At 43.8% G+C, this 12,016-nt stretch overlaps 1 protein-coding gene across 1 annotated transcript; it reads left to right on the top strand.

The window, feature by feature from the left end:
• Positions 1-4,530: 4,530 nt before the first annotated feature.
• Positions 4,531-8,637, top strand: gpr12 (G protein-coupled receptor 12). Its single transcript, XM_041198676.1, has 2 exons — positions 4,531-4,588; positions 7,631-8,637. The coding sequence occupies exons 1-2, from the start codon at positions 4,531-4,533 to the stop codon at positions 8,635-8,637; spliced, it is 1,065 nt and encodes a 354-aa protein (XP_041054610.1).
• The last annotated feature ends 3,379 nt before the right edge of the window (positions 8,638-12,016 follow it).

Raw genomic sequence — 12,016 nt, 5'->3', positions numbered from 1 at the left:
AAAAGTCTAATGATAACCATGAAACCATTGTCAATTGTTGTAAAAACCTATCTGGTTCACTAATGTCACTTAGAGAGGGAAATCTACCGTCCTTGCCAGGTATGGCCAACACGTGACTCCAGACCCACAGCAATGTGGTTAACTCCTAAATGCCCTCTGAAATGGCCTAGCAAGCCATTCAGCTGTAACAAACTGCTACAAAGTCACAAAAAAGGAATGAAACCGGACAGACCACCCAGCATCGACCTAGGCACCAGAAAGGACAATGCCAATCAGCCTTTTTGACCCTGCAAAGTCCTCCTTGCTAACATTTGGGGGGCTAGTGCCAAAATTGGGAGAGCTGTCTCACAGACTAGTCAAGCAACAGCCTGACATAGTCATCCTCACGGAATCATACCTTACAGATAATGTCCCAGACACCACCATTGCCATCCCTGGGTATGTCCTGTCCCACGGGCAGGACAGACTCAGCAGTGGTGGTGGCACAATGGTATACAGTCAGGAGGGAGTTGCCCTGGGACTCCCCAACACCGACTCTGGACGTCATGAAGTCTCACGGCATCAGCCAAACATGGGCAAGGAAACCACCTGCTGATTACCAAGTACCACTCTTCCTCAGCTGATGAATCAGTGCTGCTCCATGTTGAACCACATTTGGAGGAGGCACTGAGGGTGGCAAGGATGCAGCATGTACTCTGGGTGGGGGATTTCAATGTCTATCACCAAGAGTGGCTTGGTGGCACCACTACTGACCAAGCTGGCCAAGTCCTAAATGACATAGCTGCTAGACTGGGTCTGCGGCAGGTGGTGAGGGAACCAACAAGAGGGAAAAACATACTTGACATCATCCTCACCAACCTGCCTGCTGCAGATGCATCTGTCCATGACAGTATAAGTAGGAGTGACCACCGCACAGTCATTGTGGAGATAATGTCCCGCCTTCACATTGAGAAAACCCTCCATCATGTTGTGTGGCACTACCACCGTGCTAAATAGGATAGATTTTGAACGGTCTAGCAACAAAAGACTGGGCATTCATGAGGTGCTGCGGGCCATCAGCAGCAGCAGAATTGCAATCTGTAACCTCATGGCCTGGCATATCCCCCACTCTACCATTACCATCAAGCCAGGCGATCATTGTTGGTTCAATGAAGAGTGCAGGAAGGCATGCCAGGAGCAGCACCAGGCATACCATGAGGTGTCAACCTGGTGAAGCTATAGCACAGGATTAATTAATAATTAATACACAGCAAGTGATAGACAGGGCTGAATGATCCCACAACTAACAGAGCAGATCTAAGATCTGCAATCCTGTCACATCCAGTCGTGAATGGTCGTGGACAATTAAACAACTCATTGGAGGAGGAGCACTTAAGTATCAACATCCTGGGGCTTACTATTGACCAGAAACTGAACTGGACTAGCCATATAAAAATGTGGCTACAAGAGCAGGTCAGAGGCAAGGAATCCTGCGATAAGTAACTCACCTCCTGACTCCCCAAAGCCTGTCCACCAATTACAAACTACAAGTCAGGAGTGTGATGGAATACTCCCCACTTACCTGGATGAGTGCAGCTCCCACAACACTCAAGAAGCTTGACACAGTCCAGAACAAACTAGCCCAGTTGATTGGCACCCATTCACAAACATTCACTCCCTCCACCACCAATGCACAGTAGCAGCAGTGTGCACTATCTACAAGATGCACTGCAGGAATTCATCAAGGCTCCTTCGACAGCACCTTCCAAACCCACGACCACTATCATCTAGAAGAACAAGGGCAGCAGACACATGGGAACACCACCACCTGGAAGTCCCCCTCCAAGTCACTCACCATCCTGACTTGGAAATATATCACTGTTCCTTCACTGTCGCTGGAAATCCTGGAAATCCTGGAACTTCTTTCCTAACAGCTCTGTGGGGATACCTACACCACATGGACTGCAGTGGATCAAGAAGGAAGTTCACCACCACGTTCTCAAGAGCAACTACGGATGGGTAATAAATGCTGGCCCAGACAGAGAAGCCTACATCCCATGAATGAATAAAAAAACCCACCCACCTCCGCCCCACTCCACCTGACCTATTGGCGGCAGCTTTGCCCACTGGGCTGCATGCTGTACCCTCAGCTCAGGTGCAGGCACAGGCATTCTCTTAACCTGAACTGCAAAGTTGCACTGTTAGCTTGAACCATGGGGGAGACTGGTCCAAACTGGAATGATGACTTTTCAATGGGCTGTGACTGCCTTCACCAGTGATTGCTCCATGGCCAGCTTTAGCAAGGAGATCCTACAACGTGTTCAATCGTTCAACTGTTCTGTAGTTCCCTAAAACATACATTAGTTTGCAAACTGTGCCCAAGGAGTGAAAAGTACTGGAGTACTTGGTGGCACTTGCATGCCTCTGCGTTGCTTGAGTGGGCAAATAACTAGATGCCTGACTCCACGCATGTCAATGTGGCTGCATCTGAACAGTCTCAGCTGCAGAGGAATGGTCTCTTTTTACAAGGTTCCCTAATGCGTGACCTTTTCCTTCCCCTGTACCCTGCACATGCTTGTGCACTACCTTCAACTTCAGGATAGACCTTTCGCCCCAGCCTCACTAAGTCTTAACCACACGGCAGCCCTTGCACCCATCCTCAAGTCGCCTCAACCTTGAAGTCCAGCAGGTGACCCTCGCAAGTGTACTCAGCTCCGAGTTCCCTTCAAAGTGCAGCCTGCAAAGTGCACGCCTTATATATGCTGTTGTGAAACACATCGGCATCGATGTGGGCGGATGATCCAGCGGGGTGGATGATTTTGGTGGGCTGGCCTAATAATGATATGCTGATATATTACAATGAGTTTCCCGATGTCCGACAGTGGAAAACGCGGCCCGCCATCGACAGGCTGAGCGGGTGATCGAAAACTGGTTTCACTACATTGATTTTTGGCCTTCTCGCCATAATGTCCACTCGCCGCTGAACATGCCCATCACCAGTGGGCACAGAAAATTCCACCCTTTGCCTCTATTTATAAAGCCAGTTACCCTATAAGCTTTTTAACAGCTGTATCAATGTCCTGTGATCTTCTAAGATGTCTGTGTGAACTTGCAGCTGTCTTTGTTCCACATCCTCTTTAAAATTGTTACATTTAGCTTACATTGCTTCTTCCCATTCTTTATTGCAAAACCATTTATACTCTTTGCATTGAATTTCATTTGCCATGATCTCGCTATTCATAAACCTTTTTATGTCTTCCCAAAGTCAACTACAATATTCCTCACTATTTACTATCTTTCCATGTTTTATGCCATCTGCAATCTTTAAAATTGTGCTCACTATAGCCAATTCCTGATCAATAGCATATATACCAATATGAGCAGAGGTCCTAATAGCAAGCCCTGTGGAATGCTACTGTATATTTCTCTCCAGTCTACCCTCTGCTTTATGTCTTTTTGCCTGAATAAAAATGTTAGGAGTTGCTTATTGAAATAAATGTAGTCATATCACATAATCATCAGTCGGTGTGGCTGCAGCTTCTAATCAAGTAATCTTTAATTTCATTGATCACAATTTCCTTTTTTTGTTGCATGTCTTACATATAGGCAATGGACACAAAGCTCTTAGCTCTGAAAATGTTGTCAATATCTTTAGGCATTCTCCTAATTCTCAACAAGAACACATCTCTGTGAGTGATTCCTGACTACGTTACTGGTTTTCAGCAGGGCAGCTATCATTTTACAAATGCTAATGTTGAGCATATGAAGTGTCTTTTAAGGATCATTGCAGTTTATTTGTGTTTTACTTCATGTGGACTTAATGGCAAAGGTCCTGGGAGATGGTGGAAATTCTCCATTCCCTCCTTTGCTCATATTTCAATTGATATTCATTTTCTCTCTCATCAACCTGCCATTTTTTTAAGTTATTCACATCTATTTGCAAGGTGCTCTCCCAGTAGCTATTCAGTAAGATCAATATTTTTAATAACTTTTTAAGAAGTGATAAAGTAATATTTTAGAAATATTGTCTATTTTTTTTACATTTGTGCCTATGTTAATACCATAATATCTTGTATTTTGGAGGTTTTTTTTAACAAGGCTGTAGCATGTATTATAAGTTCCATAGCAGTCCACTTTAATATCATTAACATGTTTACATAATTGGTTCTCTAACACATCCTTTGCTCTTCCAAGGCTTGATTCTAGCAAAAGCTCAGTTTTAAAAAGTCATTTCTTATGTGTTTCAATGTTCTAAAGGTGTATAGAGTTTCAACTATATATCAATTTACATGCTCAGAAATTTTAATTTACCTTTACACATTCCATTGTCCAGGTCAAGCTGATAAATAAAAGTTAAAATGCAATGGCAGAATGAGGGAGAGAAAAATGTGACCTGAACCTAAGGCAGCATATGCAAAACTGAGTGTGATTTTGAACTAAAATTAAATGTGATCTGGAACTAAGCCAACATATGCAAAAGGCAACTCTGTTTAATGAAGAAATTCTTGTCCTACACTATCTCTTGAATTGCTGTGACAATCTTCACTCAACATGGTCCTCTTTGTGGCAGGCAACTTCATTGCCATTGGTAGCTTCCATGTTCAAATCGGTAGGTCCAGTTTACAAATTACACATATTTATTGTTCCACCACAGCCACCAGTAAATCAATCTTACTATATTTCTCTTGTCAGTTGGGTGTCAAGCGCATATAGAAATCCATGTTTAGGAGACTCCAAATCAAGCGACTGAGAAAATCCACACAGTTAGATTTTCTGTCTGTCTTACAGTGGTGCATGCTCATTCTCTATAAGGGCACACCCAAATTCCTAAGTCTCCAGACTCACTTCATCTGTTTACCCCCTCCCCCCTTGCAACCCACGGCTCCCATTTGCACTACTAACTATCCCTTCTAACTCAGTGTTATCTATAAACTTAGACATGCAACTCTCTGTTCCTTCCCCCAAGTCATTAATAAATATAGTTGAAAATGGAGGCTCCAGTACAGATTCTGGCGAATGCAACTTGTCACTTTCTGCCACATTCAGTTAGAAAACATTAATATTTTAATATAATATTTGTTATTCCAAAATTTTTAATTTTATTATAAAGATAACATTGTATTCAGAAACTTATCTTACTGTTCATTTGATTGTAAAGATAATTCTCCTGAAGTGTGCCATTTAAATATGCTAAAAAGTAATCTTTTCAGTGGTCTAATTTCCATTTTCATGCGTCATAAGGAGGTAGCAAGCTTACTGTATCATTTAAGGTTATTGCCAGAAATGTGTTTTGATAAAAGAACTAACTGAAGTACCGTTTCTCTATTTTCCAGCATCAGGTCCCGTTTGACCTGTTTTATTGTCAGTATGGTGCGTCATTTAGAAAGTGGTACTTATGTCTATATTTGTTGAGTTCTGACCATCGGCTGATGCTTTGGTAGGTGTGTGTTTTCTATTGATCTGTTCATGGGTATAAAGAACAGGCTTCTTTCAGCAGCATAGAAATCAAATGCCACGAGTTGTCCATCCATTCTTACATTATTGCTCACCATAAATGAATGTGTTATTTTACTCATTCATGGGATGTGGCATTGCTGGATAGGCCAGCATTTATTGCCCATCCCTAATTGCCTTTGAGAAGATGGTGCTGAGCTGCTTTCTTGAACTGCTGCAGTCCATGTGGTGTAGGTGCACCCACTGTGCTGTTAGGGAGGGAGTTCCAGGATTTTGACCCAGCAACAGTAATGATATATTTCCAGGTCAGGATGGTGAGTGGTGAACGTGCAGGTGGTGGTGTTTCCCATGCTTCTGCTGCCCTTGCCCTTCTAGATGGTAGTCGTCATAGGTTTGGAAGGTGCTGTCGCAGGAGCCTTGGTGAGTTCCAATGAGGAGGTCATAATGAGCCACCTTCTTGAGCTGCTGTTAAGGAGGGAGTTCCAGGATTTTGACACAAAGGCAGGAAGGAACGGCAATATATTTCCAAGTCAGGATGATGTAGATGTACAAAGGGGCCTGGGTGGCCTTGTCCATAAGTCACTAAAAGCTAACATGTAGGTACAGCAGGCAATTAGGAAGGCTAATGAAATGTTTGCCTTTATTGCAAGAAGATTTGAGTACAGGAGTAGTGAAGTCTTCCTTCAATTGTATAGAAGCTTGGTTAGAGTGCACCTGGAGCACTGTGTGCAGTTTTGGTCCCCTCGCCTCAGAAAGGATACTATTGCCTTAGAGGAAATGCAACAAAGGTTCACCAGACTTGTTCTGGAGATGGCAGGACTGTCATATGAAGAGAGATTGGGGAAACTGGTCCTGTATTCTCTAGAGTTTTGAAGAATGAGAGGTGATCCCATTGAAACCTACAAAATACCAAAAGGAATGGACAGGGTAAATGCAGGTAAATCCTGGCTGGGGAGTCTAGAACCATGGGACACATTTTTAAAATAAGGGGGAAGCCACTTAGGACCGAGATGAGGAGAAATTTCTTTACTCAGAGGGTTGTGAATCTTTGGAATTCTCTACCCCATTGGGCCATGGAAGCTGTCACTGAGTATGTTTGAGGTAGAGATCGATAGATTTCTGATTAACAATAACGTAAAGAGTGACAGGGATAGCGTGGGTAAAAAGCGTGGAAGTGTTCGATCAGCCATGGTTGTACTAAATGGCGGAGCAGGCTCGATGGGCTGAAAGGCCTTCTCCTGTTCCTATGTTCCTATGTGTGTGGCTTGGAGATGAACTTGTTCCGCATGGTAAATTATTTTATATCATTTTGCCATGCAGTAATGATTATTGACTGCAGAGCAGCCATACCATTCATCATTGATTCCAGCCTAACCTGAAAGCACTGAGCCAGAGATGGGGCAGGACAGCAAGAGTATCCCTCACTCCGCTGCATGCATCCAGTATGGTTTTAAATATTCCAAGCGATTGCAGGCTCCATCTTATAATATGAAAATGGGCGGGTCATCGCACGAAGCACATGCTCTTGTGTTGAACTGCTAGAGTTAGGCTAACCGTGGAGATCCCTTTAATACATGCAGTGTCTGGCTGGTTGGTGGCTGCCTTTGCTTGAATCTTGTTGCTGTGAATGACGTCGGTGCAGTGATTCAGCTTCTTCCCTTCACACATGCAGCGGGTTTACTGCGAGCTCATTCAGCGATGTACCGCACCGGCGGGGCTGGGGCAGCAGCAACATCTGGCCACGCACAAAGGCTCTGAGGCGGTATTTTATTAATCGGAGCGACACTCTTGTCCTGCGGCGGTGGCGGGGAGGGGGGCCAGGGTGGTGGGCGTGATGAGACTTTGAGGACAGGAGCGACAGAAAATACAAGGAGAGATGGTGCAGTAATAAGGAGCACATGGGGGCTTTGCATCAGATAGGCAAGGTAACCTGCAGAGCCGCTTCAAATTGTTTGTCATTTGTACATTTTGTTTTCAATTTTTGTTTCATTTTTCGATGGCACGATTCAGTGAACCATTGTAATAGTTTTGTATTTTGTTACAGATAATTGTTAAGGCATGTGTGTGTGTGTGTGTGTGTGTAATAATATGATCAGTGAAGGATTTTTCAGTCATTATTTACAGAAGGTGGTTTGTTTTATTTCATGGAAATGGTGGGTATTTGCAGTAACCTGGAATGTATATCTCTCTTTGCTAGCGTTAGGGCAAAAAGAGAAGATAATGAACGGAGATTTCCAAAATACATCTGGTGAATATGGTCGCTGGCTGGCTCAGCCTGGCGAGAACGCCTCTGCAGCGGTCTCCTCTGTGCTCCCCTTGCCGGAGAGCGTGAATCCTTGGGATATCGTCCTGTGCACCTCGGGCACTGTCATCTCCTGCGAAAACGCCGTGGTGGTGGTGACCATATTCCACAGCCCCAGCCTCCGAGCCCCAATGTTCGTGCTGATCGGGAGCCTGGCCGTGGCTGATCTGCTGGCGGGCGTCGGGCTCATCGCCAACTTCGCCTTCGCCTATTTGCTGCAGTCCGAGGCCGCCAGGCTGGTCACCGTGGGGCTGGTGGTCGCCTCCTTCTCCGCCTCCATCTGCAGCCTCATGGCCATCACCATCGACCGCTACCTCTCCCTGTATTATGCCTTGACTTACAATTCCGAGCGGACGGTCACTTTCACCTACATCATGCTGATTGTGCTCTGGGGGGTGTCCACTTGCTTGGGGTTTTTACCTGTCCTGGGCTGGAACTGCCTGAAAGATGAGTCCACGTGTAGCGTCATCAAGCCCCTCACGAAAAACAACGTGGCCGTCCTCTCGGTATCCTTCCTGCTCATGTTCGCAATGATGCTCCAGCTCTACATCCAGATCTGTAAGATTGTGATGAGACACGCCCATCAGATCGCCTTGCAGCACCATTTCCTGGCCACGTCCCACTATGTGACCACCAGGAAAGGGGTCTCCACCTTAGCCATCATACTGGGCACCTTTGCTGCTTGCTGGATGCCTTTCACCGTTTACTGCTTGATAGCGGACTACACCTACCCATCCATCTACACTTACGCCACCCTGCTGCCCGCTACCTACAACTCCATCATTAACCCTGTCATCTACGCCTTCCGAAATCAGGAAATCCAAAAGGCGCTCTGGCTCATCTGCTGCGGGTGTATCCCTCCCAACATCTTATTCCGCACACGGTCCCCTAGCGACGTTTAATGAATCGCTGGAGAGGCCGGTGTAAAGGAAAAAAAAAGAACAGAACGTTTCTCAGGCAATTCCCCATGGCTGTCGATACGCCGTAATTTATTTCACTTACATGCTTCATCCAACTTTTCTCTTCAGGTAAATCCTCTGGAGCTGGGGAGTGTTTTTTCCTCTCGAGCTGGGACGAGATCTCTGAACTCAGATAGCAGTGTTACAAATTGAATGTGCCGGGAGTGGATCAATACCCTCCCGATTATTTTTTTTCTCCGAATGTCATTTACCATGCAATATTTAGCTTTAAAATATGAAGATTAACGAAAAGTTACTGTGGTTAACGTTTCTATGTTACTGATGATTTATGTATAAATATTACATTTTTATGGGGGGGGGGGGGGGCGGGAGAGTCATTAGTATTTTAAATTACTTGAGGCAGTTTGCTCCATTAGTAAACTGTGACCTGGTTTGATTTGTGTTATTGTCCTTACATACAGCAATATGGTAAGCATATATTCGCCAGGATTTTCAACATCTTGATGTTTGAGTGTGAAAGGTAGTGTATTAAAATATAGTAGATTGTCAAGATGATGTATTACATTTCAATAAATGGAGGTTAGAAAGACAAAATATCATTATCAGTAAGCTTGAACATTTTAAGTATGTCTTAGTCTCTGGATAATTTCAGTATGTGAGCAGCATAACACTGTACTTGAGTTATGAAATGGGCTGAGTTTGACTTTTTTCCCCTTTCCTTTGGCTATAGTTTTGACAAATTTACTGTTAGAACCAATAACTGAATTTATGGAGGATGGGGCTGGGAGGTGGTAGTGGGGTGAGAAGCACCTTTTTAAAACATCAAGTCCCAGTTGGACTCATTATCAGTTCCATCGTTAGCTTTATCCCATGTACAATGATAGACTTCATGCACCTTCTCACGATATCAAATAAATTATAGTTGTTGAAACCCTGTGCACTCAGCACTGTGGTTTGATACCAATGACTAACCTGTGCCCTAAGCAGCAGCCATTGCAAAAATGAACTTTTTTTTTAAAGCTTAAAGGCATTCAAAAAGTTATGCTGTCACCTATTTGTGTTTGAACATATTTTCCATCGTAACCTTGAATTAACAAAATTACATGAGAATTCTAATCACCTCTAGATTATATCAAGAAAATAATTTCATAATATAATCTGTATTCAGTAAAAGGAATCACACATAAAACATACAAGATAAAAATGTTATTTAAAACCACAAACAAATTGTTATTATGTCACTTTGTTGCACTTTACTTTATTTCACTGGTGGTGATGTTTTCACACACATACATGCAGGTACTGGGTCAATGGCACTTCACAATATGTCATTTATATCTCTACAATATCGTTTTTTTCTATCCTTGAACAAGTGAAAATTGGCAGCAACAATTACTTTTTATAGTAAGTAATGTAAGTGCAAGGTTATAAATAGTGTTTGTAAGTACAGAAAAGACTTAAGCTTCGCCTAACTTCTGGACCCAAATCTTCCGATCAGGGTCGGAACCCCTATTTCTGACCCTGATCAGACAAAAAAGTATCTACTTACCTTCTTCCGATTTTTCCGGCCAATCTTCCGATGAAAGATCCTGCAGAACTCAGTCAGAGCAGGAAACCTTGAAGGCATCAGCAAAGGGAAACCATGCAGAAGTCGCACCCTCTTTAGCAGCCATATTCTGGTAAGTGTTCACAAACACACTGAAATGTTTTGGGACATTTAAACAGCTCTTCAGTGTGTTAGTGAATGAGATGTGAAGGTTTTGTGAGGTTAGTGTGTCAGAGGGTAGAGTGGGTGAGGTAAGTGGGTAAGGAGGTAGGGTGGGTGAGGTAAGTGGGTAAGGGACCAAAGGAGTAAGGTAAGGGGGTAGGGTGGGTGAGGTGGCAGGTGGGTGGCAGGTGGCAACTGGTGGTGAGGTTGGATCAGGTCAGGTCGGTAGGGTGTTGGTGGGGGAGGGGGGGTCAGGCGTGAGCTGAGGGGTCAGGGAGAAGTCGGGTGGTGGGGGGAAATCCGGTTGAGTAGAGGGGGGAAGCCAGGAGTTCGGGGGGAGTTGGATGGTAGGAGCTAGTCAGGTCAGGTTAAGGGGAGTTGGGAATGTCAGGGTAGTCAGGGTTTCGGTGGGGGGTCTCGGGGAATTGAGGGGGTAGTCGGGGAGGAGGCATCAGTTGTATAGTTACCCTGGGGTTGGACTTGGTTTTTGGTTGTCTAACTTTTCTTGGGTAACTATTCAGGCAAGTAAGTCGGAACAGTCTGAAGTCTCCAATTCTAACTTGGAGTTGGAGACGTTTTCGGGTGGTTCCGGGGAGCAGGGAAACTGCCCAACAGAGATTCAGACATCCCAGGCAATTCCCACGGAATTGGTGCATTGAGACTACCAATGGGTCCCATAGCGCATCCTTGGGTCTCCAACGATCTGGTGATCGGAAGATCTGGGCCCTAATGTCAGGGGTGAGAAGAAGTTAGCTGTTGTCTATTTGTAGCTGTCAAAATACAACTGAACAATAAATGTAAGAGCACGGTGTCATGTGGAAATGTGTTTTTATATATTAATAGTGAAATGCACTTTATTTTAGCAAAAATGGCACAATCATGTTGTAAAGAAAAGGAAACAGCACTGATTCTCCTTTCATTTTCTTTTTTATCATTTGGATGAAAGTAATTTTCATTGTAAATTGTTCTTAATTTTGTAGACATAAAATGTGATGAAATAAAGTCATTTCTTAAAGAATTGTGTTGCATTCACTGTGTGGGTTACGGTTGAGAAAGATAGAACTCCAATGTCTGTGTCACAGAATACTAGGAAGTGAGCTCATCTCTGAAGTTGTCCGCATTGTGAGATCGAAATTCAAATATGCATTAGAGAGAAGCTGTCAAGGGGAGGTCAAGTGCAATCCCATAGGGACAGAGGAAAAGCAGAGGTGAGTTGTTCCACTCAGGGCATGCACCTCCTTTCGGTGTTCAAAGAAAAGTTCCAGCACCACCTTGGTGGTGCAACCAGAGATCGGCAATATAATGCAGCTTTACCAGTGTCAGCCACACCCTGAGAAAAAGTTTACAAAATGATTCTTGAAAGAACTTTGCTCCTGTGAGTACTTTGAATTTTACTGAATGCTCTTTCCATATTATGTTTCATCAAATTATTTTCAATTCAATTCTGGTCAGCATAGTTTTCTTAATTTTTTTTTTGAAGTTGTACTTATAAAGGGGAAGAATGTTAGTACTGGGGAATGAAACACACTTCCTTTCGGGCAATTTATGCTGTCATTAAACACTTCTAGGCATGCAGAGCATGGATAGATTAAGAAAAAATCTTCCGCTATTCTCAAGAACAAAATACCTGTAATACAAATACTAAACAGTATT

The sequence above is a fragment of the Carcharodon carcharias genome, chromosome 11 (genome assembly GCF_017639515.1).
Source record: "Carcharodon carcharias isolate sCarCar2 chromosome 11, sCarCar2.pri, whole genome shotgun sequence".
NCBI classification, from domain to species: domain Eukaryota; kingdom Metazoa; phylum Chordata; class Chondrichthyes; order Lamniformes; family Lamnidae; genus Carcharodon; species Carcharodon carcharias.
Note: the sequence above shows the minus strand (reverse complement) of the source record. Positions and strands in the feature narration are given on the sequence as shown.

Bases quoted from the DNA above. Each gene is read 5' to 3' on its own strand.
- gpr12 (XM_041198676.1), top strand. From the start codon at position 4,531: ATGGTCCTCTTTGTGGCAGGCAACTTCATTGCCATTGGTAGCTTCCAT. The intron at 4,589-7,630 runs GTAGGTCCAGTT...TCTCTTTGCTAG, and splicing joins TAGCTTCCATGTTCAAATCG to CGTTAGGGCAAAAAGAGAAG.